The sequence below is a fragment of the Ascaphus truei genome, unplaced genomic scaffold (genome assembly GCF_040206685.1).
Source record: "Ascaphus truei isolate aAscTru1 unplaced genomic scaffold, aAscTru1.hap1 HAP1_SCAFFOLD_1709, whole genome shotgun sequence".
NCBI lineage: Eukaryota > Metazoa > Chordata > Amphibia > Anura > Ascaphidae > Ascaphus > Ascaphus truei.
Genome location: NW_027454605.1, coordinates 44,601 through 69,609, shown reverse-complemented (window position 1 = coordinate 69,609; position 25,009 = coordinate 44,601). Strand labels below are relative to the sequence as shown.

The 25,009-nt window shown below is 57.6% G+C and overlaps 1 protein-coding gene across 4 annotated transcripts in view; it reads right to left on the bottom strand.

The window, feature by feature from the left end:
- Window positions 1-278: 278 nt before the first annotated feature.
- NCOA6 (nuclear receptor coactivator 6) overlaps window positions 279-25,009 on the bottom strand; it is a 57,540-nt gene continuing 32,809 nt past the window's right edge. For all 4 annotated transcript variants that reach the window (XM_075581930.1, XM_075581929.1, XM_075581931.1 and 1 more), the window contains one exon: window positions 279-456. In XM_075581930.1, coding sequence (XP_075438045.1) covers window positions 294-456 — 163 coding nt within the window. In that variant the 3' untranslated portion in view covers window positions 279-293. The remainder of the gene's footprint in view (window positions 457-25,009) is intronic.

Here is a 25,009-nt window from a genome sequence, read left to right as displayed (position 1 = left end):
ACAGCAGGAGGGGGGCGTTTGCAGAGCGGGATTTTAAAATGGAGGTCCCATGTCAGTGAGTTTCTTTAGTGGCGATGTGTCCCCGGTGTTAGAAGTGTCTCTGCTGCTGGGTCATTTAGTGTCATTGTATCTCCCTGTCACCTAGGGGGAGCTGAACACCGTGACATCACACCGATGTCACCAGGAACTTCCTGTCCCATAAATGACATCACCAACGTGACAACACGGGGACTTCCTGTTTAAGTCCAAAATAAAACAACGCAACTTCTTTTTTTAAGGAGAGTGCTTGATATTTAGGGGGAGAAAGAGTTCCCACGGAACCAATGAAAGACACGCGGAATCTCACCTGGAGGTCTGCTGGTAAATTCGGAGAGCTTAGAGCCGCTGTCCAGGTTTACGCCTTGCTCTCCGGCCATCCCGGTCGGATCGGAGTCCTCCATGCGAGACTCTGAGGTGCTGTAACGGAGGAGATGGTTAAGTGGAGCAGTGAAGATCGCCACGTGATTAGCAAAGCCACGGTCATTCAGATAACCTCAGTGAGGCTGTACACCAGCGCTCTTCCACTGGCGTCCAGAACCGGGACCCGGAAGTGGCGCCCGGCACCTAGACGGGGCGCCCCGACACCCGGATGGGGCGCCCGGCACCTAGATGTGTGCGCCAGTCACAGGACCTGGATGTGGCGCCCGGCACCTAGACGGGGCGCCCGACATCCGGACCTGGATGGGGCGCCCAGCACATTCACAGGACCTGTTTTTGGCGCCTGGCACGGGACCTGAATATGGCACCGTCACCTGAATGTGGTGCCCAGCACAGGACCTGGAAGTGGCGCCCCGGCACCTAGATGGGGCGCCCGGCACCTAGATGTGTGCGCCAGTCACAGGACCTGTTTGTGGCGCCCGGCACCGTCACCTGGATGTGGCACCATCACCTGGATGTGGCACCGTCACCTGGATGTGGCGCCAGTCACAGGACCTGTTTTTGGCGCCCGGCACCGTCACCTGAATGTGGTGCCCAGCACAGGACCTGGAAGTGGCGCCCGGCACCGTCACCTGAATGTGGTGCCCAGCACAGGACCTGGAAGTGACGCCCCGGCACCGTCACCTGAATGTGGCGCCCAGCACAGGACCTGGATGTGGCGCCCGGCACAATCACAGGACCTGTTTTTGGCGCCCGGCACGGGACCTGAATATGGCGCCCAGCACAGGACCTGGAAGTGGCGCCCGGCACCTGGATGTGGCGCCAGTCACAGGACCGGTTTGTGGCGCGTGGCATGGGACCTGGACGTGGCTCTCGGACTCTCTGCTCCTCCTAATTTCATACTAGTTGCTTAGGCAGTTTTTCCCCCTGAAACCCACTTGTAAGTTCTGGTAATGTAAATATATATGTGGTAACGGGGGAGGGATAGGGGGGAGGGGCATAGAAGAGCACCCAGAATCTACATTCAAAATACAAACATTTTACTGACGACAGATTAGATGCAATATTCGCAATCCTTGTTCTGCCCTTTGACCCCGCATGGGACACTTGTTGTAGCTCACCCACTACACAATGAGAATTTGTGGCTGCGAGTATATACTTTTTTTTCCCGGTGTGTTTTTTTAACACGTTACTTTATATCTGTCATCAGTAAAAAAACGTTATATTTTGAAGGTAGCTTCTGGACGCTCGTCCACCCTTTCCCCATCACAGAAATATTAATATTAATCCAGGAGCCACTTCACGGGTTAGTCATCCAGTATCTTCTCACTTCTTTTCACTTTGACACACAATTCTATACATTTTCCTAATATTACACTTCCATTTTTGCATCACTTTGATCACTGTTGCCATATTGTATGTGTTCAAATATTTATTATAGTAGTGATTTATTGATATACACCCAATTAAAGTTGATTATTTCTTTTCATTGACTCACCCCGAGTATTAGCGCACCTCACACGGAATTTATTTTTAAATATATGGTAACGGTTGGAAAAAAATGTTGAAATATAATCATTTTCAAAGCCTTAAGTGTGCGTAAAATGACATTACAGAAAGCTTGCGGCCCGTCTGTTCCCTACGTTTTCTGATCTGACCCCTCTGGGAAAGGAGGAGCCCTGGCGTACACACCGCTTCATGCAGCGTGGCGAATAGCTGGGGAAAGCATGCTTAAAAACAGCTTTGGAAGTTGAAAGTTAACACGCATAGGCCCAAAGATGCTAAATGGTGCTAAGCCATAGCACACGTTCAAAGGGGCAGACACACACACACACACACACACACACACACACACACACACACACACACACTTATTAGACAATCCCTGTTTCCATCCCGAGGAAGAGAAGGGGTCACATAACAGGACCACAATGTTGAGTGTCTAATAAACCTTTTCTTGCAGGACCTGCGAGTGCTCGTTACAAACCCGTACGCCTATTCACCATGCGCCGCCATTCTCTCCGTGAGCGAGTGCTCGTTACAAACCCGTACGCCTATTCACCATGCGCCGCCATTCTCTCCGTGAGCGAGTGCTCGGTACAAACCCGTACGCCTATTCACCATGCGTCGCCATTCTCTCCGTGAGCGAGTGCTCGGTACAAACCCGTACGCCTATTCACCATGCGCCCACCATTCTCTCCGTGAGCGAGTGCTCGGTACAAACCTGTACGCCTATTCACCATGCGCCCGCCATTCTCTCCGTGAGCGAGTGCTCGTTACAAACCCGTACGCCTATTCACCATGCGTCGCCATTCTCTCCGTGAGCGAGTGCTCGGTACAAACCCGTACGCCTATTCACCATGCGCCCGCCATTCTCTCCGTGAGCGAGTGCTCGGTACAAACCTGTACGCCTATTCACCATGCGTCGCCATTCTCTCCGTGAGTGAGTGCTCGGTATAAACCCGTACGCCTATTCACCATGCGTCGCCATTCTCTCCGTGAGCGAGTGCTCGTTACAAACCCGTACGCCTATTCACCATGCGCCCGCCATTCTCTCCGTGAGCGAGTGCTCGGTACAAACCCGTACGCCTATTCACCATGCGCCCGCCATTCTCTCCGTGAGCGAGTGCTCGGTACAAACCCGTACGCCTATTCACCATGCGTCGCCATTCTCTCCGTGAGCGAGTGCTCGGTACAAACCCGTACGCCTATTCACCATGCGCCGACATTCTCTCCGTGAGCGAGTGCTCGGTACAAACCCGTACGCCTATTCACCATGCGTCGCCATTCTCTCCGTGAGCGAGTGCTCGGTACAGACCCGTACGCCTATTCACCATGCGCCCGCCATTCTCTCCGTGAGCGAGTGCTCGGTATAAACCCGTACGCCTATTCACCATGCGCCCGCCATTCTCTCCGTGAGCGAGTGCTCGGTACAGACCCGTACGCCTATTCACCATGCGTCGCCATTCTCTCCGTGAGCGAGTGCTCGGTACAAACCCGTACGCCTACTCACCATGCGTCGCCATTCTCTCCGTGAGCGAGTGCTCGGTACAAACCCGTACGCCTACTCACCATGCGTCGCCATTCTCTCCGTGAGCGAGTGATCGGTACAAACCCGTACGCCTATTCACCATGCGTCGCCATTCTCTCCGTGAGCGAGTGCTCGGTACAGACCCGTACGCCTATTCACCATGCGTCGCCATTCTCTCCGTGAGCGAGTGCTCGGTACAAACCCGTACGCCTATTCACCATGCGTCGCCATTCTCTCCGTGAGCGAGTGCTCGGTACAAACCCGTACGCCTATTCACCATGCGTCGCCATTCTCTCCGTGAGCGAGTGCTCGGTACAAACCCGTACGCCTATTCACCATGCGCCCGCCATTCTCTCCGTGAGCGAGTGCTCGGTACAAACCCGTACGGCTATTCACCATGCGCCCGCCATTCTCTCCGTGAGCGAGTGCTCGGTACAAACCCGTACACCTATTCACCATGCGCCCGCCATTCTCTCCGTGAGCGAGTGCTCGGTATAAACCCGTACGCCTATTCACCATGCGCCCGCCATTCTCTCCGTGAGCGAGTGCTCGATACAAACCCGTACGCCTATTCACCATGCGCCCGCCATTCTCTCCGTGAGCGAGTGCTCGTTACAAACCCGTACGCCTATTCACCATGCGCCGCCATTCTCTCCGTGAGCGAGTGCTCGTTACAAACCCGTACGCCTATTCACCATGCGCCCGCCATTCTCTCCGTGAGCGAGTGCTCGTTACAAACCCGTACGCCTATTCACCATGCGCCCGCCATTCTCTCCGTGAGCGAGTGCTCGTTACAAACCCGTACGCCTATTCACCATGCGCCCGCCATTCTCTCCGTGAGCGAGTGCTCGGTACAAACCCGTACGCCTATTCACCATGCGCCCGCCATTCTCTCCGTGAGCGAGTGCTCGGTACAAACCCGTACGCCTATTCACCATGCGCCCGCCATTCTCTCCGTGAGCGAGTGCTCGTTATAAACCCGTACGCCTATTCACCATGCGCCCGCCATTCTCTCCGTGAGCGAGTGCTCGTTACAAACCCGTACGCCTATTCACCATGCGCCGCCATTCTCTCCGTGAGCGAGTGCTCGGTATAAACCCGTACGCCTATTCACCATGCGCCCGCCATTCTCTCCGTGAGCGAGTGCTCGGTATAAACCCGTACGGCTATTCACCATGCGCCCGCCATTCTCTCCGTGAGCGAGTGCTCGGTACAAACCCGTACGCCTATTCACCATGCGCCCGCCATTCTCTCCGTGAGCGAGTGCTCGGTACAAACCCGTACGCCTATTCACCATGCGCCGCCATTCTCTCCGTGAGCGAGTGCTCGGTATAAACCCGTACGCCTATTCACCATGCGCCCGCCATTCTCTCCGTGAGCGAGTGCTCGGTATAAACCCGTACGGCTATTCACCATGCGCCCGCCATTCTCTCCGTGAGCGAGTGCTCGGTACAAACCCGTACGCCTATTCACCATGCGCCCGCCATTCTCTCCGTGAGCGAGTGCTCGGTACAAACCCGTACGGCTATTCACCATGCGCCCGCCATTCTCTCCGTGAGCGAGTGCTCGTTACAAACCCGTACGCCTATTCACCATGCGCCCGCCATTCTCTCCGTGAGCGAGTGCTCGATACAAACCCGTACGCCTATTCACCATGCGCCCGCCATTCTCTCCGTGAGCGAGTGCTCGTTACAAACCCGTACACCTATTCACCATGCGCCCGCCATTCTCTCCGTGAGCGAGTGCTCGATACAAACCCGTACGGCTATTCACCATGCGCCCGCCATTCTCTCTGTGAGCGAGTGCTCGTTACAAACCCGTACGCCTATTCACCATGCGCCCGCCATTCTCTCCGTGAGCGAGTGCTCGATACAAACCCGTACGCCTATTCACCATGCGCCGCCATTCTCTCCGTGATCGAGTGCTCGTTACAAACCCGTACGCCTATTCACCATGCGCCCGCCATTCTCTCTGTGAGCGAGTGCTCGGTATAAACCCGTACGCCTATTCACCATGCGCCCGCCATTCTCTCCGTGAGCGAGTGCTCGGTATAAACCCGTACGCCTATTCACCATGCGCCCGCCATTCTCTCCGTGAGCGAGTGCTGGTTACAAACCCGTACGCCTATTCACCATGCGCCCGCCATTCTCTCCGTGAGCGAGTGCTCGGTATAAACCCGTACGCCTATTCACCATGCGCCGCCATTCTCTCCGTGAGCGAGTGCTCGTTACAAACCCGTACGCCTATTCACCATGCGCCCGCCATTCTCTCCGTGAGCGAGTGCTCGGTACAAACCCGTACGCCTATTCACCATGCGCCCGCCATTCTCTCCGTGAGCGAGTGCTCGTTACAAACCCGTACGCCTATTCACCATGCGCCCGCCATTCTCTCCGTGAGCGAGTGCTCGTTACAAACCCGTACGCCTATTCACCATGCGCCCGCCATTCCCTCCGTGAGCGAGTGCTCGGTACAAACCCGTACGCCTATTCACCATGCGTCGCCATTCTCTCCGTGAGCGAGTGCTCGTTACAAACCCGTACGCCTATTCACCATGCGTCGCCATTCTCTCCGTGAGCGAGTGCTCGGTACAAACCCGTACGCCTATTCACCATGCGTCGCCATTCTCTCCGTGAGCGAGTGCTCGGTACAAACCCGTACGCCTATTCACCATGCGCCCGCCATTCTCTCCGTGAGCGAGTGCTCGGTACAAACCCGTACGCCTATTCACCATGCGTCGCCATTCTCTCCATGAGCGAGTGCTCGGTACAAACCCGTACGCCTATTCACCATGCGCCCGCCATTCTCTCCGTGAGCGAGTGCTCGGTACAAACCCGTACGCCTATTCACCATGCGTCGCCATTCTCTCCGTGAGCGAGTGCTCGATACAAACCCGTACGCCTATTCACCATGCGCCCGCCATTCTCTCCGTGAGCGAGTGCTCGTTACAAACCCGTACGCCTATTCACCATGCGCCCGCCATTCTCTCCGTGAGCGAGTGCTCGGTATAAACCCGTACGCCTATTCACCATGCGTCGCCATTCTCTCCGTGAGCGAGTGCTCGATACAAACCCGTACGCCTATTCACCATGCGCCCGCCATTCTCTCCGTGAGCGAGTGCTCGGTACAAACCCGTACGCCTATTCACCATGCGCCCGCCATTCTCTCCGTGAGCGAGTGCTCGTTACAAACCCGTACGCCTATTCACCATGCGCCCGCCATTCTCTCCGTGAGCGAGTGCTCGGTATAAACCCGTACGCCTATTCACCATGCGCCCGCCATTCTCTCCGTGAGCGAGTGCTCGTTACAAACCCGTACGCCTATTCACCATGCGCCCGCCATTCTCTCCGTGAGCGAGTGCTCGGTATAAACCCGTACGCCTATTCACCATGCGCCCGCCATTCTCTCCGTGAGCGAGTGCTCGGTATAAACCCGTACGCCTATTCACCATGCGCCCGCCATTCTCTCCGTGAGCGAGTGCTCGGTATAAACCCGTACGCCTATTCACCATGCGCCCGCCATTCTCTCCGTGAGCGAGTGATCGGTACAAACCCGTACGCCTATTCACCATGCGTCGCCATTCTCTCCGTGAGCGAGTGCTCGGTACAGACCCGTACGCCTATTCACCATGCGTCGCCATTCTCTCCGTGAGCGAGTGCTCGGTACAAACCCGTACGCCTATTCACCATGCGTCGCCATTCTCTCCGTGAGCGAGTGCTCGGTACAAACCCGTACGCCTATTCACCATGCGTCGCCATTCTCTCCGTGAGCGAGTGCTCGGTACAAACCCGTACGCCTATTCACCATGCGCCCGCCATTCTCTCCGTGAGCGAGTGCTCGGTACAAACCCGTACGGCTATTCACCATGCGCCCGCCATTCTCTCCGTGAGCGAGTGCTCGGTACAAACCCGTACACCTATTCACCATGCGCCCGCCATTCTCTCCGTGAGCGAGTGCTCGTTACAAACCCGTACGCCTATTCACCATGCGCCCGCCATTCTCTCCGTGAGCGAGTGCTCGATACAAACCCGTACGCCTATTCACCATGCGCCCGCCATTCTCTCCGTGAGCGAGTGCTCGTTACAAACCCGTACGCCTATTCACCATGCGCCCGCCATTCTCTCCGTGAGCGAGTGCTCGGTACAAACCCGTACGCCTATTCACCATGCGCCCGCCATTCTCTCCGTGAGCGAGTGCTCGTTACAAACCCGTACACCTATTCACCATGCGCCGCCATTCTCTCCGTGAGCGAGTGCTCGGTACAAACCCGTACGCCTATTCACCATGCGCCCGCCATTCTCTCCGTGAGCGAGTGCTCGTTACAAACCCGTACGCCTATTCACCATGCGCCCGCCATTCTCTCCGTGAGCGAGTGCTCGGTATAAACCCGTACGCCTATTCACCATGCGCCCGCCATTCTCTCCGTGAGCGAGTGCTCGATACAAACCCGTACGCCTATTCACCATGCGCCCGCCATTCTCTCCGTGAGCGAGTGCTCGTTACAAACCCGTACGCCTATTCACCATGCGCCGCCATTCTCTCCGTGAGCGAGTGCTCGTTACAAACCCGTACGCCTATTCACCATGCGCCCGCCATTCTCTCCGTGAGCGAGTGCTCGTTACAAACCCGTACGCCTATTCACCATGCGCCCGCCATTCTCTCCGTGAGCGAGTGCTCGGTACAAACCCGTACGCCTATTCACCATGCGCCCGCCATTCTCTCCGTGAGCGAGTGCTCGGTACAAACCCGTACGCCTATTCACCATGCGCCCGCCATTCTCTCCGTGAGCGAGTGCTCGTTATAAACCCGTACGCCTATTCACCATGCGCCCGCCATTCTCTCCGTGAGCGAGTGCTCGTTACAAACCCGTACGCCTATTCACCATGCGCCGCCATTCTCTCCGTGAGCGAGTGCTCGGTATAAACCCGTACGCCTATTCACCATGCGCCCGCCATTCTCTCCGTGAGCGAGTGCTCGGTACAAACCCGTACGGCTATTCACCATGCGCCCGCCATTCTCTCCGTGAGCGAGTGCTCGGTACAAACCCGTACGCCTATTCACCATGCGCCCGCCATTCTCTCCGTGAGCGAGTGCTCGGTACAAACCCGTACGGCTATTCACCATGCGCCCGCCATTCTCTCCGTGAGCGAGTGCTCGTTACAAACCCGTACGCCTATTCACCATGCGCCCGCCATTCTCTCCGTGAGCGAGTGCTCGATACAAACCCGTACGCCTATTCACCATGCGCCCGCCATTCTCTCCGTGAGCGAGTGCTCGTTACAAACCCGTACACCTATTCACCATGCGCCCGCCATTCTCTCCGTGAGCGAGTGCTCGATACAAACCCGTACGGCTATTCACCATGCGCCCGCCATTCTCTCTGTGAGCGAGTGCTCGTTACAAACCCGTACGCCTATTCACCATGCGCCCGCCATTCTCTCCGTGAGCGAGTGCTCGATACAAACCCGTACGCCTATTCACCATGCGCCGCCATTCTCTCCGTGATCGAGTGCTCGTTACAAACCCGTACGCCTATTCACCATGCGCCCGCCATTCTCTCTGTGAGCGAGTGCTCGGTATAAACCCGTACGCCTATTCACCATGCGCCCGCCATTCTCTCCGTGAGCGAGTGCTCGGTATAAACCCGTACGCCTATTCACCATGCGCCCGCCATTCTCTCCGTGAGCGAGTGCTGGTTACAAACCCGTACGCCTATTCACCATGCGCCCGCCATTCTCTCCGTGAGAGAGTGCTCGGTATAAACCCGTACGCCTATTCACCATGCGCCGCCATTCTCTCCGTGAGCGAGTGCTCGTTACAAACCCGTACGCCTATTCACCATGCGCCCGCCATTCTCTCCGTGAGCGAGTGCTCGGTACAAACCCGTACGCCTATTCACCATGCGCCCGCCATTCTCTCCGTGAGCGAGTGCTCGTTACAAACCCGTACGCCTATTCACCATGCGCCCGCCATTCTCTCCGTGAGCGAGTGCTCGTTACAAACCCGTACGCCTATTCACCATGCACCCGCCATTCCCTCCGTGAGCGAGTGCTCGGTACAAACCCGTACGCCTATTCACCATGCGTCGCCATTCTCTCCGTGAGCGAGTGCTCGTTACAAACCCGTACGCCTATTCACCATGCGTCGCCATTCTCTCCGTGAGCGAGTGCTCGGTACAAACCCGTACGCCTATTCACCATGCGTCGCCATTCTCTCCGTGAGCGAGTGCTCGGTACAAACCCGTACGCCTATTCACCATGCGCCCGCCATTCTCTCCGTGAGCGAGTGCTCGGTACAAACCCGTACGCCTATTCACCATGCGTCGCCATTCTCTCCGTGAGCGAGTGCTCGTTACAAACCCGTACGCCTATTCACCATGCGTCGCCATTCTCTCCATGAGCGAGTGCTCGGTACAAACCCGTACGCCTATTCACCATGCGCCCGCCATTCTCTCCGTGAGCGAGTGCTCGGTACAAACCCGTACGCCTATTCACCATGCGTCGCCATTCTCTCCGTGAGCGAGTGCTCGATACAAACCCGTACGCCTATTCACCATGCGCCCGCCATTCTCTCCGTGAGCGAGTGCTCGTTACAAACCCGTACGCCTATTCACCATGCGCCCGCCATTCTCTCCGTGAGCGAGTGCTCGGTATAAACCCGTACGCCTATTCACCATGCGTCGCCATTCTCTCCGTGAGCGAGTGCTCGATACAAACCCGTACGCCTATTCACCATGCGCCCGCCATTCTCTCCGTGAGCGAGTGCTCGTTACAAACCCGTACGCCTATTCACCATGCGCCCGCCATTCTCTCCGTGAGCGAGTGCTCGTTACAAACCCGTACGCCTATTCACCATGCGCCCGCCATTCTCTCCGTGAGCGAGTGCTCGGTATAAACCCGTACGCCTATTCACCATGCGCCCGCCATTCTCTCCGTGAGCGAGTGCTCGTTACAAACCCGTACGCCTATTCACCATGCGCCCGCCATTCTCTCCGTGAGCGAGTGCTCGGTATAAACCCGTACGCCTATTCACCATGCGCCCGCCATTCTCTCCGTGAGCGAGTGCTCGGTATAAACCCGTACGCCTATTCACCATGCGCCCGCCATTCTCTCCGTGAGCGAGTGCTCGGTATAAACCCGTACGCCTATTCACCATGCGCCCGCCATTCTCTCCGTGAGCGAGTGCTCGTTATAAACCCGTACGCCTATTCACCATGCGCCCGCCATTCTCTCCGTGAGCGAGTGCTCGTTACAAACCCGTACGCCTATTCACCATGCGCCGCCATTCTCTCCGTGAGCGAGTGCTCGGTATAAACCCGTACGCCTATTCACCATGCGCCCGCCATTCTCTCCGTGAGCGAGTGCTCGGTATAAACCCGTACGGCTATTCACCATGCGCCCGCCATTCTCTCCGTGAGCGAGTGCTCGGTACAAACCCGTACGCCTATTCACCATGCGCCCGCCATTCTCTCCGTGAGCGAGTGCTCGGTACAAACCCGTACGCCTATTCACCATGCGCCGCCATTCTCTCCGTGAGCGAGTGCTCGGTATAAACCCGTACGCCTATTCACCATGCGCCCGCCATTCTCTCCGTGAGCGAGTGCTCGGTATAAACCCGTACGGCTATTCACCATGCGCCCGCCATTCTCTCCGTGAGCGAGTGCTCGGTACAAACCCGTACGCCTATTCACCATGCGCCCGCCATTCTCTCCGTGAGCGAGTGCTCGGTACAAACCCGTACGGCTATTCACCATGCGCCCGCCATTCTCTCCGTGAGCGAGTGCTCGTTACAAACCCGTACGCCTATTCACCATGCGCCCGCCATTCTCTCCGTGAGCGAGTGCTCGATACAAACCCGTACGCCTATTCACCATGCGCCCGCCATTCTCTCCGTGAGCGAGTGCTCGTTACAAACCCGTACACCTATTCACCATGCGCCCGCCATTCTCTCCGTGAGCGAGTGCTCGATACAAACCCGTACGGCTATTCACCATGCGCCCGCCATTCTCTCTGTGAGCGAGTGCTCGTTACAAACCCGTACGCCTATTCACCATGCGCCCGCCATTCTCTCCGTGAGCGAGTGCTCGATACAAACCCGTACGCCTATTCACCATGCGCCGCCATTCTCTCCGTGATCGAGTGCTCGTTACAAACCCGTACGCCTATTCACCATGCGCCCGCCATTCTCTCTGTGAGCGAGTGCTCGGTATAAACCCGTACGCCTATTCACCATGCGCCCGCCATTCTCTCCGTGAGCGAGTGCTCGGTATAAACCCGTACGCCTATTCACCATGCGCCCGCCATTCTCTCCGTGAGCGAGTGCTGGTTACAAACCCGTACGCCTATTCACCATGCGCCCGCCATTCTCTCCGTGAGCGAGTGCTCGGTATAAACCCGTACGCCTATTCACCATGCGCCGCCATTCTCTCCGTGAGCGAGTGCTCGTTACAAACCCGTACGCCTATTCACCATGCGCCCGCCATTCTCTCCGTGAGCGAGTGCTCGGTACAAACCCGTACGCCTATTCACCATGCGCCCGCCATTCTCTCCGTGAGCGAGTGCTCGTTACAAACCCGTACGCCTATTCACCATGCGCCCGCCATTCTCTCCGTGAGCGAGTGCTCGTTACAAACCCGTACGCCTATTCACCATGCGCCCGCCATTCCCTCCGTGAGCGAGTGCTCGGTACAAACCCGTACGCCTATTCACCATGCGTCGCCATTCTCTCCGTGAGCGAGTGCTCGTTACAAACCCGTACGCCTATTCACCATGCGTCGCCATTCTCTCCGTGAGCGAGTGCTCGGTACAAACCCGTACGCCTATTCACCATGCGTCGCCATTCTCTCCGTGAGCGAGTGCTCGGTACAAACCCGTACGCCTATTCACCATGCGCCCGCCATTCTCTCCGTGAGCGAGTGCTCGGTACAAACCCGTACGCCTATTCACCATGCGTCGCCATTCTCTCCATGAGCGAGTGCTCGGTACAAACCCGTACGCCTATTCACCATGCGCCCGCCATTCTCTCCGTGAGCGAGTGCTCGGTACAAACCCGTACGCCTATTCACCATGCGTCGCCATTCTCTCCGTGAGCGAGTGCTCGATACAAACCCGTACGCCTATTCACCATGCGCCCGCCATTCTCTCCGTGAGCGAGTGCTCGTTACAAACCCGTACGCCTATTCACCATGCGCCCGCCATTCTCTCCGTGAGCGAGTGCTCGGTATAAACCCGTACGCCTATTCACCATGCGTCGCCATTCTCTCCGTGAGCGAGTGCTCGATACAAACCCGTACGCCTATTCACCATGCGCCCGCCATTCTCTCCGTGAGCGAGTGCTCGGTACAAACCCGTACGCCTATTCACCATGCGCCCGCCATTCTCTCCGTGAGCGAGTGCTCGTTACAAACCCGTACGCCTATTCACCATGCGCCCGCCATTCTCTCCGTGAGCGAGTGCTCGGTATAAACCCGTACGCCTATTCACCATGCGCCCGCCATTCTCTCCGTGAGCGAGTGCTCGTTACAAACCCGTACGCCTATTCACCATGCGCCCGCCATTCTCTCCGTGAGCGAGTGCTCGGTATAAACCCGTACGCCTATTCACCATGCGCCCGCCATTCTCTCCGTGAGCGAGTGCTCGGTATAAACCCGTACGCCTATTCACCATGCGCCCGCCATTCTCTCCGTGAGCGAGTGCTCGGTATAAACCCGTACGCCTATTCACCATGCGCCCGCCATTCTCTCCGTGAGCGAGTGATCGGTACAAACCCGTACGCCTATTCACCATGCGTCGCCATTCTCTCCGTGAGCGAGTGCTCGGTACAGACCCGTACGCCTATTCACCATGCGTCGCCATTCTCTCCGTGAGCGAGTGCTCGGTACAAACCCGTACGCCTATTCACCATGCGTCGCCATTCTCTCCGTGAGCGAGTGCTCGGTACAAACCCGTACGCCTATTCACCATGCGTCGCCATTCTCTCCGTGAGCGAGTGCTCGGTACAAACCCGTACGCCTATTCACCATGCGCCCGCCATTCTCTCCGTGAGCGAGTGCTCGGTACAAACCCGTACGGCTATTCACCATGCGCCCGCCATTCTCTCCGTGAGCGAGTGCTCGGTACAAACCCGTACACCTATTCACCATGCGCCCGCCATTCTCTCCGTGAGCGAGTGCTCGTTACAAACCCGTACGCCTATTCACCATGCGCCCGCCATTCTCTCCGTGAGCGAGTGCTCGATACAAACCCGTACGCCTATTCACCATGCGCCCGCCATTCTCTCCGTGAGCGAGTGCTCGTTACAAACCCGTACGCCTATTCACCATGCGCCCGCCATTCTCTCCGTGAGCGAGTGCTCGGTACAAACCCGTACGCCTATTCACCATGCGCCCGCCATTCTCTCCGTGAGCGAGTGCTCGTTACAAACCCGTACACCTATTCACCATGCGCCGCCATTCTCTCCGTGAGCGAGTGCTCGGTACAAACCCGTACGCCTATTCACCATGCGCCCGCCATTCTCTCCGTGAGCGAGTGCTCGTTACAAACCCGTACGCCTATTCACCATGCGCCCGCCATTCTCTCCGTGAGCGAGTGCTCGGTATAAACCCGTACGCCTATTCACCATGCGCCCGCCATTCTCTCCGTGAGCGAGTGCTCGATACAAACCCGTACGCCTATTCACCATGCGCCCGCCATTCTCTCCGTGAGCGAGTGCTCGTTACAAACCCGTACGCCTATTCACCATGCGCCGCCATTCTCTCCGTGAGCGAGTGCTCGTTACAAACCCGTACGCCTATTCACCATGCGCCCGCCATTCTCTCCGTGAGCGAGTGCTCGTTACAAACCCGTACGCCTATTCACCATGCGCCCGCCATTCTCTCCGTGAGCGAGTGCTCGGTACAAACCCGTACGCCTATTCACCATGCGCCCGCCATTCTCTCCGTGAGCGAGTGCTCGGTACAAACCCGTACGCCTATTCACCATGCGCCCGCCATTCTCTCCGTGAGCGAGTGCTCGTTATAAACCCGTACGCCTATTCACCATGCGCCCGCCATTCTCTCCGTGAGCGAGTGCTCGTTACAAACCCGTACGCCTATTCACCATGCGCCGCCATTCTCTCCGTGAGCGAGTGCTCGGTATAAACCCGTACGCCTATTCACCATGCGCCCGCCATTCTCTCCGTGAGCGAGTGCTCGGTACAAACCCGTACGGCTATTCACCATGCGCCCGCCATTCTCTCCGTGAGCGAGTGCTCGGTACAAACCCGTACGCCTATTCACCATGCGCCCGCCATTCTCTCCGTGAGCGAGTGCTCGGTACAAACCCGTACGGCTATTCACCATGCGCCCGCCATTCTCTCCGTGAGCGAGTGCTCGTTACAAACCCGTACGCCTATTCACCATGCGCCCGCCATTCTCTCCGTGAGCGAGTGCTCGATACAAACCCGTACGCCTATTCACCATGCGCCCGCCATTCTCTCCGTGAGCGAGTGCTCGTTACAAACCCGTACACCTATTCACCATGCGCCCGCCATTCTCTCCGTGAGCGAGTGCTCGATACAAACCCGTACGGCTATTCACCATGCGCCCGCCATTCTCTCTGTGAGCGAGTGCTCGTTACAAACCCGTACGCCTATTCACCATGCGCCCGCCATTCTCTCCGTGAGCGAGTGCTCGATACAAACCCGTACGCCTATTCACCATGCGCCGCCATTCTCTCCGTGATCGAGTGCTCGTTACAAACCCGTACGCCTATTCACCATGCGCCCGCCATTCTCTCTGTGAGCGAGTGCTCGGTATAAACCCGTACGCCTATTCACCATGCGCCCGCCATTCTCTCCGTGAGCGAGTGCTCGGTATAAACCCGTACGCCTATTCACCATGCGCCCGCCATTCTCTCCGTGAGCGAGTGCTGGTTACAAACCCGTACGCCTATTCACCATGCGCCCGCCATTCTCTCCGTGAGAGAGTGCTCGGTATAAACCCGTACGCCTATTCACCATGCGCCGCCATTCTCTCCGTGAGCGAGTGCTCGTTACAAACCCGTACGCCTATTCACCATGCGCCCGCCATTCTCTCCGTGAGCGAGTGCTCGGTACAAACCCGTACGCCTATTCACCATGCGCCCGCCATTCTCTCCGTGAGCGAGTGCTCGTTACAAACCCGTACGCCTATTCACCATGCGCCCGCCATTCTCTCCGTGAGCGAGTGCTCGTTACAAACCCGTACGCCTATTCACCATGCACCCGCCATTCCCTCCGTGAGCGAGTGCTCGGTACAAACCCGTACGCCTATTCACCATGCGTCGCCATTCTCTCCGTGAGCGAGTGCTCGTTACAAACCCGTACGCCTATTCACCATGCGTCGCCATTCTCTCCGTGAGCGAGTGCTCGGTACAAACCCGTACGCCTATTCACCATGCGTCGCCATTCTCTCCGTGAGCGAGTGCTCGGTACAAACCCGTACGCCTATTCACCATGCGCCCGCCATTCTCTCCGTGAGCGAGTGCTCGGTACAAACCCGTACGCCTATTCACCATGCGTCGCCATTCTCTCCGTGAGCGAGTGCTCGTTACAAACCCGTACGCCTATTCACCATGCGTCGCCATTCTCTCCATGAGCGAGTGCTCGGTACAAACCCGTACGCCTATTCACCATGCGCCCGCCATTCTCTCCGTGAGCGAGTGCTCGGTACAAACCCGTACGCCTATTCACCATGCGTCGCCATTCTCTCCGTGAGCGAGTGCTCGATACAAACCCGTACGCCTATTCACCATGCGCCCGCCATTCTCTCCGTGAGCGAGTGCTCGTTACAAACCCGTACGCCTATTCACCATGCGCCCGCCATTCTCTCCGTGAGCGAGTGCTCGGTATAAACCCGTACGCCTATTCACCATGCGTCGCCATTCTCTCCGTGAGCGAGTGCTCGATACAAACCCGTACGCCTATTCACCATGCGCCCGCCATTCTCTCCGTGAGCGAGTGCTCGTTACAAACCCGTACGCCTATTCACCATGCGCCCGCCATTCTCTCCGTGAGCGAGTGCTCGTTACAAACCCGTACGCCTATTCACCATGCGCCCGCCATTCTCTCCGTGAGCGAGTGCTCGGTATAAACCCGTACGCCTATTCACCATGCGCCCGCCATTCTCTCCGTGAGCGAGTGCTCGTTACAAACCCGTACGCCTATTCACCATGCGCCCGCCATTCTCTCCGTGAGCGAGTGCTCGGTATAAACCCGTACGCCTATTCACCATGCGCCCGCCATTCTCTCCGTGAGCGAGTGCTCGGTATAAACCCGTACGCCTATTCACCATGCGCCCGCCATTCTCTCCGTGAGCGAGTGCTCGGTATAAACCCGTACGCCTATTCACCATGCGTCGCCATTCTCTCCGTGAGCGAGTGCTCGGTACAAACCCGTACGCCTATTCACCATGCGTCGCCATTCTCTCCGTGAGCGAGTGCTCGGTACAAACCCGTACGCCTATTCACCATGCGCCCGCCATTCTCTCCGTGAGCGAGTGCTCGGTACAAACCCGTACGCCTATTCACCATGCGCCCGCCATTCTCTCCGTGAGCGAGTGCTCGTTACAAACCCGTACGCCTATTCACCATGCGCCCGCCATTCTCTCCGTGAGCGAGTGCTCGTTACAAACCCGTACGCCTATTCACCATGCGCCCGCCATTCTCTCCGTGAGCGAGTGCTCGGTATAAACCCGTACGCCTATTCACCATGCGCCCGCCATTCTCTCCGTGAGCGAGTGCTCGTTACAAACCCGTACGCCTATTCACCATGCGCCCGCCATTCTCTCCGTGAGCGAGTGCTCGGTACAAACCCGTACGCCTATTCACCATGCGTCGCCATTCTCTCCGTGAGCGAGTGTTCGGTATAAACCCGTACGCCTATTCACCATGCGCCCGCCATTCTCTCCGTGAGCGAGTGCTCGGTACAAACCCGTACGCCTATTCACCATGCGCCCGCCATTCTCTCCGTGAGCGAGTGCTCGTTACAAACCCGTACGCCTATTCACCATGCGCCCGCCATTCTCTCCGTGAGCGAGTGCTCGGTATAAACCCGTACGCCTATTCACCATGCGCCCGCCATTCTCTCCGTGAGCGAGTGCTCGTTACAAACCCGTACGCCTATTCACCATGCGCCCGCCATTCTCTCCGTGAGCGAGTGCTCGTTACAAACCCGTACGCCTATTCACCATGCGCCGCCATTCTCTCCGTGAGCGAGTGCTCGTTACAAACCCGTACGCCTATTCACCATGCGCCCGCCATTCTCTCCGTGAGCGAGTGCTCGTTACAAACCCGTACGCCTATTCACCATGCGCCCGCCATTCTCTCCGTGAGCGAGTGCTCGTTACAAACCCGTACGCCTATTCACCATGCGCCCGCCATTCTCTCCGTGAGCGAGTGCTCGTTACAAACCCGTACGCCTATTCACCATGCGCCCGCCATTCTCTCCGTGAGCGAGTGCTCGGTACAAACCCGTACGCCTATTCACCATGCGCCGCCATTCTCTCCGTGAGCGAGTGCTCGATACAAACCCGTACGCCTATTCACCATGCGCCCGCCATTCTCTCCGTGAGTGCTCGGTAGAAACCCGTACGCCTATTCACCATGCACCGCCATTCTCTCCGTGAGCGAGTGCTCGGTACAAACCCGTATGCCTATTCACCATGCGCCCGCCATTCTCTCCGTGAGCGAGTGCTCGGTACAAACCCGTACGCCTATTCACCATGCGCCCGCCATTCTCTCCGTGAGCGAGTGCTCGTTACAAACCCGTACGCCTATTCACCATGCGCCCGCCATTCTCTCCGTGAGCGAGTGCTCGGTATAAACCCGTACACCTATTCACCATGCGCCCGCCATTCTCTCCGTGAGCGAGTGCTCGTTACAAACCCGTACGCCTATTCACCATGCGTCGCCATTCTCTCCGTGAGCGAGTGCTCGTTACAAACCCGTACGCCTATTCACCATGCGCCCGCCATTCTCTCCGTGAGCGAGTGCTCGTTACAAACCCGTACGCCTATTCACCATGCGCCCGCCATTCTCTCCGTGAGCGAGTGCTCGTTACAAACCCGTACGCCTATTCACCATGCGCCCGCCATTCTCTCCGTGAGCGAGTGCTCGGTACAAACCCGTACGCCTATTCACCATGCGTCGCCATTCTCTCCGTGAGCGAGTGCTCGTTACAAACCTGTACGCCTATTCACCATGCGTCGCCATTCTCTCCGTGAGCGAGTGCTCGGTACAAACCCGTACGCCTATTCACCATGCGCCCGCCATTCTCTCCGTGAGCGAGTGCTCGGTACAAACCCGTACGCCTATTCACCATGCGCCCGCCATTCTCTCCGTGAGCGAGTGCTCGATACAAACCCGTACGCCTATTCACCATGCGCCCGCCATTCTCTCCGTGAGCGAGTGCTCGGTACAAACCCGTACGCCTATTCACCATGCGCCCGCCATTCTCTCCGTGAGCGAGTGCTCGTTACAAACCCGTACGCCTATTCACCATGCGTCGCCATTCTCTCCGTGAGCGAGTGCTCGGTATAAACCCGTACGCCTATTCACCATGCGTCGCCATTCTCTCCGTGAGCGAGTGCTCGGTATAAACCCGTACGCCTATTCACCATGCGCCCGCCATTCTCTCCGTGAGCGAGTGCTCGGTACAAACCCGTACGCCTATTCACCATGCGCCCGCCATTCTCTCCGTGAGCGAGTGCTCGTTACAAACCCGTACGCCTATTCACCATGCGCCCGCCATTCTCTCCGTGAGCGAGTGCTCGGTACAAACCCGTACGCCTATTCACCATGCGCCGCCATTCTCTCCGTGAGCGAGTGCTCGTTACAAACCCGTACGCCTATTCACCATGCGCCCGCCATTCTCTCCGTGAGCGAGTGCTCGGTACAAACCCGTACGCCTATTCACCATGCGCCGCCATTCTCTCCGTGAGCGAGTGCTCGATACAAACCCGTACGCCTATTCACCATGCGCCCGCCATTCTCTCCGTGAGTGCTCGGTAGAAACCCGTACGCCTATTCACCATGCGCCGCCATTCTCTCCGTGAGCGAGTGCTCGGTACAAACCCGTACGCCTATTCACCATGCGCCCGCCATTCTCTCCGTGAGCGAGTGCTCGTTACAAACCCGTACGCCTATTCACCATGCGCCCGCCATTCTCTCCGTGAGCGAGTGCTCGTTACAAACCCGTACGCCTATTCACCATGCGCCCGCCATTCTCTCCGTGAGCGAGTGCTCGGTATAAACCCGTACGCCTATTCACCATGCGTCGCCATTCTCTCCGTGAGCGAGTGCTCGTTACAAACCCGTACGCCTATTCACCATGCGCCCGCCATTCTCTCCGTGAGCGAGTGCTCGTTACAAACCCGTACGCCTATTCACCATGCGCCCGCCATTCTCTCCGTGAGCGAGTGCTCGGTACAAACCCGTACGCCTATTCACCATGCGCCCGCCATTCTCTCCGTGAGCGAGTGCTCGGTATAAACCCGTACACCTATTCACCATGCGCCCGCCATTCTCTCCGTGAGCGAGTGCTCGTTACAAACCCGTACGCCTATTCACCATGCGTCGCCATTCTCTCCGTGAGCGAGTGCTCGTTACAAACCCGTACGCCTATTCACCATGCGCCCGCCATTCTCTCCGTGAGCGAGTGCTCGTTACAAACCCGTACGCCTATTCACCATGCGCCCGCCATTCTCTCCGTGAGCGAGTGCTCGTTACAAACCCGTACGCCTATTCACCATGCGCCCGCCATTCTCTCCGTGAGCGAGTGCTCGGTACAAACCCGTACGCCTATTCACCATGCGTCGCCATTCTCTCCGTGAGCGAGTGCTCGTTACAAACCTGTACGCCTATTCACCATGCGTCGCCATTCTCTCCGTGAGCGAGTGCTCGGTACAAACCCGTACGCCTATTCACCATGCGCCCGCCATTCTCTCCGTGAGCGAGTGCTCGGTACAAACCCGTACGCCTATTCACCATGCGCCCGCCATTCTCTCCGTGAGCGAGTGCTCGATACAAACCCGTACGCCTATTCACCATGCGCCCGCCATTCTCTCCGTGAGCGAGTGCTCGGTACAAACCCGTACGCCTATTCACCATGCGCCCGCCATTCTCTCCGTGAGCGAGTGCTCGTTACAAACCCGTACGCCTATTCACCATGCGTCGCCATTCTCTCCGTGAGCGAGTGCTCGGTATAAACCCGTACGCCTATTCACCATGCGTCGCCATTCTCTCCGTGAGCGAGTGCTCGGTATAAACCCGTACGCCTATTCACCATGCGCCCGCCATTCTCTCCGTGAGCGAGTGCTCGGTACAAACCCGTACGCCTATTCACCATGCGCCCGCCATTCTCTCCGTGAGCGAGTGCTCGTTACAAACCCGTACGCCTATTCACCATGCGCCCGCCATTCTCTCCGTGAGCGAGTGCTCGGTACAAACCCGTACGCCTATTCACCATGCGCCGCCATTCTCTCCGTGAGCGAGTGCTCGTTACAAACCCGTACGCCTATTCACCATGCGCCCGCCATTCTCTCCGTGAGCGAGTGCTCGGTACAAACCCGTACGCCTATTCACCATGCGCCGCCATTCTCTCCGTGAGCGAGTGCTCGATACAAACCCGTACGCCTATTCACCATGCGCCCGCCATTCTCTCCGTGAGTGCTCGGTAGAAACCCGTACGCCTATTCACCATGCGCCGCCATTCTCTCCGTGAGCGAGTGCTCGGTACAAACCCGTACGCCTATTCACCATGCGCCCGCCATTCTCTCCGTGAGCGAGTGCTCGTTACAAACCCGTACGCCTATTCACCATGCGCCCGCCATTCTCTCCGTGAGCGAGTGCTCGTTACAAACCCGTACGCCTATTCACCATGCGCCCGCCATTCTCTCCGTGAGCGAGTGCTCGGTATAAACCCGTACGCCTATTCACCATGCGTCGCCATTCTCTCCGTGAGCGAGTGCTCGTTACAAACCCGTACGCCTATTCACCATGCGCCCGCCATTCTCTCCGTGAGCGAGTGCTCGTTACAAACCCGTACGCCTATTCACCATGCGCCCGCCATTCTCTCCGTGAGCGAGTGCTCGGTACAAACCCGTACGCCTATTCACCATGCGCCGCCATTCTCTCCGTGAGCGAGTGCTCGGTACAAACCCGTACGCCTATTCACCATGCGCCGCCATTCTCTCCGTGAGCGAGTGCTCGGTACAAACCCGTACGCCTATTCACCATGCGCCCGCCATTCTCTCCGTGAGCGAGTGCTCGGTACAAACCCGTACGCCTATTCACCATGCGCCCGCCATTCTCTCCGTGAGCGAGTGCTCGGTACAAACCCGTACGGCTATTCACCATGCGCCCGCCATTCTCTCCGTGAGCGAGTGCTCGTTACAAACCCGTACGCCTATTCACCATGCGCCGCCATTCTCTCCGTGAGCGAGTGCTCGGTATAAACCCGTACGCCTATTCACCATGCGTCGCCATTCTCTCCGTGAGCGAGTGCTCGTTACAAACCTGTACGCCTATTCACCATGCGTCGCCATTCTCTCCGTGAGCGAGTGCTCGGTACAAACCCGTACGCCTATTCACCATGCGCCCGCCATTCTCTCCGTGAGCGAGTGCTCGGTACAAACCCGTACGCCTATTCACCATGCGCCCGCCATTCTCTCCGTGAGCGAGTGCTCGATACAAACCCGTACGCCTATTCACCATGCGCCCGCCATTCTCTCCGTGAGCGAGTGCTCGGTACAAACCCGTACGCCTATTCACCATGCGCCCGCCATTCTCTCCGTGAGCGAGTGCTCGTTACAAACCCGTACGCCTATTCACCATGCGTCGCCATTCTCTCCGTGAGCGAGTGCTCGGTATAAACCCGTACGCCTATTCACCATGCGTCGCCATTCTCTCCGTGAGCGAGTGCTCGGTATAAACCCGTACGCCTATTCACCATGCGCCCGCCATTCTCTCCGTGAGCGAGTGCTCGGTACAAACCCGTACGCCTATTCACCATGCGCCCGCCATTCTCTCCGTGAGCGAGTGCTCGTTACAAACCCGTACGCCTATTCACCATGCGCCCGCCATTCTCTCCGTGAGCGAGTGCTCGGTACAAACCCGTACGCCTATTCACCATGCGCCGCCATTCTCTCCGTGAGCGAGTGCTCGTTACAAACCCGTACGCCTATTCACCATGCGCCCGCCATTCTCTCCGTGAGCGAGTGCTCGGTACAAACCCGTACGCCTATTCACCATGCGCCGCCATTCTCTCCGTGAGCGAGTGCTCGATACAAACCCGTACGCCTATTCACCATGCGCCCGCCATTCTCTCCGTGAGTGCTCGGTAGAAACCCGTACGCCTATTCACCATGCGCCGCCATTCTCTCCGTGAGCGAGTGCTCGGTACAAACCCGTACGCCTATTCACCATGCGCCCGCCATTCTCTCCGTGAGCGAGTGCTCGTTACAAACCCGTACGCCTATTCACCATGCGCCCGCCATTCTCTCCGTGAGCGAGTGCTCGTTACAAACCCGTACGCCTATTCACCATGCGCCCGCCATTCTCTCCGTGAGCGAGTGCTCGGTATAAACCCGTACGCCTATTCACCATGCGTCGCCATTCTCTCCGTGAGCGAGTGCTCGTTACAAACCCGTACGCCTATTCACCATGCGCCCGCCATTCTCTCCGTGAGCGAGTGCTCGTTACAAACCCGTACGCCTATTCACCATGCGCCCGCCATTCTCTCCGTGAGCGAGTGCTCGGTACAAACCCGTACGCCTATTCACCATGCGCCCGCCATTCTCTCCGTGAGCGAGTGCTCGGTATAAACCCGTACACCTATTCACCATGCGCCCGCCATTCTCTCCGTGAGCGAGTGCTCGTTACAAACCCGTACGCCTATTCACCATGCGTCGCCATTCTCTCCGTGAGCGAGTGCTCGTTACAAACCCGTACGCCTATTCACCATGCGCCCGCCATTCTCTCCGTGAGCGAGTGCTCGTTACAAACCCGTACGCCTATTCACCATGCGCCCGCCATTCTCTCCGTGAGCGAGTGCTCGTTACAAACCCGTACGCCTATTCACCATGCGCCCGCCATTCTCTCCGTGAGCGAGTGCTCGGTACAAACCCGTACGCCTATTCACCATGCGTCGCCATTCTCTCCGTGAGCGAGTGCTCGTTACAAACCTGTACGCCTATTCACCATGCGTCGCCATTCTCTCCGTGAGCGAGTGCTCGGTACAAACCCGTACGCCTATTCACCATGCGCCCGCCATTCTCTCCGTGAGCGAGTGCTCGGTACAAACCCGTACGCCTATTCACCATGCGCCCGCCATTCTCTCCGTGAGCGAGTGCTCGATACAAACCCGTACGCCTATTCACCATGCGCCCGCCATTCTCTCCGTGAGCGAGTGCTCGGTACAAACCCGTACGCCTATTCACCATGCGCCCGCCATTCTCTCCGTGAGCGAGTGCTCGTTACAAACCCGTACGCCTATTCACCATGCGTCGCCATTCTCTCCGTGAGCGAGTGCTCGGTATAAACCCGTACGCCTATTCACCATGCGTCGCCATTCTCTCCGTGAGCGAGTGCTCGGTATAAACCCGTACGCCTATTCACCATGCGCCCGCCATTCTCTCCGTGAGCGAGTGCTCGGTACAAACCCGTACGCCTATTCACCATGCGCCCGCCATTCTCTCCGTGAGCGAGTGCTCGTTACAAACCCGTACGCCTATTCACCATGCGCCCGCCATTCTCTCCGTGAGCGAGTGCTCGGTACAAACCCGTACGCCTATTCACCATGCGCCGCCATTCTCTCCGTGAGCGAGTGCTCGTTACAAACCCGTACGCCTATTCACCATGCGCCCGCCATTCTCTCCGTGAGCGAGTGCTCGGTACAAACCCGTACGCCTATTCACCATGCGCCGCCATTCTCTCCGTGAGCGAGTGCTCGATACAAACCCGTACGCCTATTCACCATGCGCCCGCCATTCTCTCCGTGAGTGCTCGGTAGAAACCCGTACGCCTATTCACCATGCGCCGCCATTCTCTCCGTGAGCGAGTGCTCGGTACAAACCCGTACGCCTATTCACCATGCGCCCGCCATTCTCTCCGTGAGCGAGTGCTCGTTACAAACCCGTACGCCTATTCACCATGCGCCCGCCATTCTCTCCGTGAGCGAGTGCTCGTTACAAACCCGTACGCCTATTCACCATGCGCCCGCCATTCTCTCCGTGAGCGAGTGCTCGGTATAAACCCGTACGCCTATTCACCATGCGTCGCCATTCTCTCCGTGAGCGAGTGCTCGTTACAAACCCGTACGCCTATTCACCATGCGCCCGCCATTCTCTCCGTGAGCGAGTGCTCGTTACAAACCCGTACGCCTATTCACCATGCGCCCGCCATTCTCTCCGTGAGCGAGTGCTCGGTACAAACCCGTACGCCTATTCACCATGCGCCGCCATTCTCTCCGTGAGCGAGTGCTCGGTACAAACCCGTACGCCTATTCACCATGCGCCGCCATTCTCTCCGTGAGCGAGTGCTCGGTACAAAC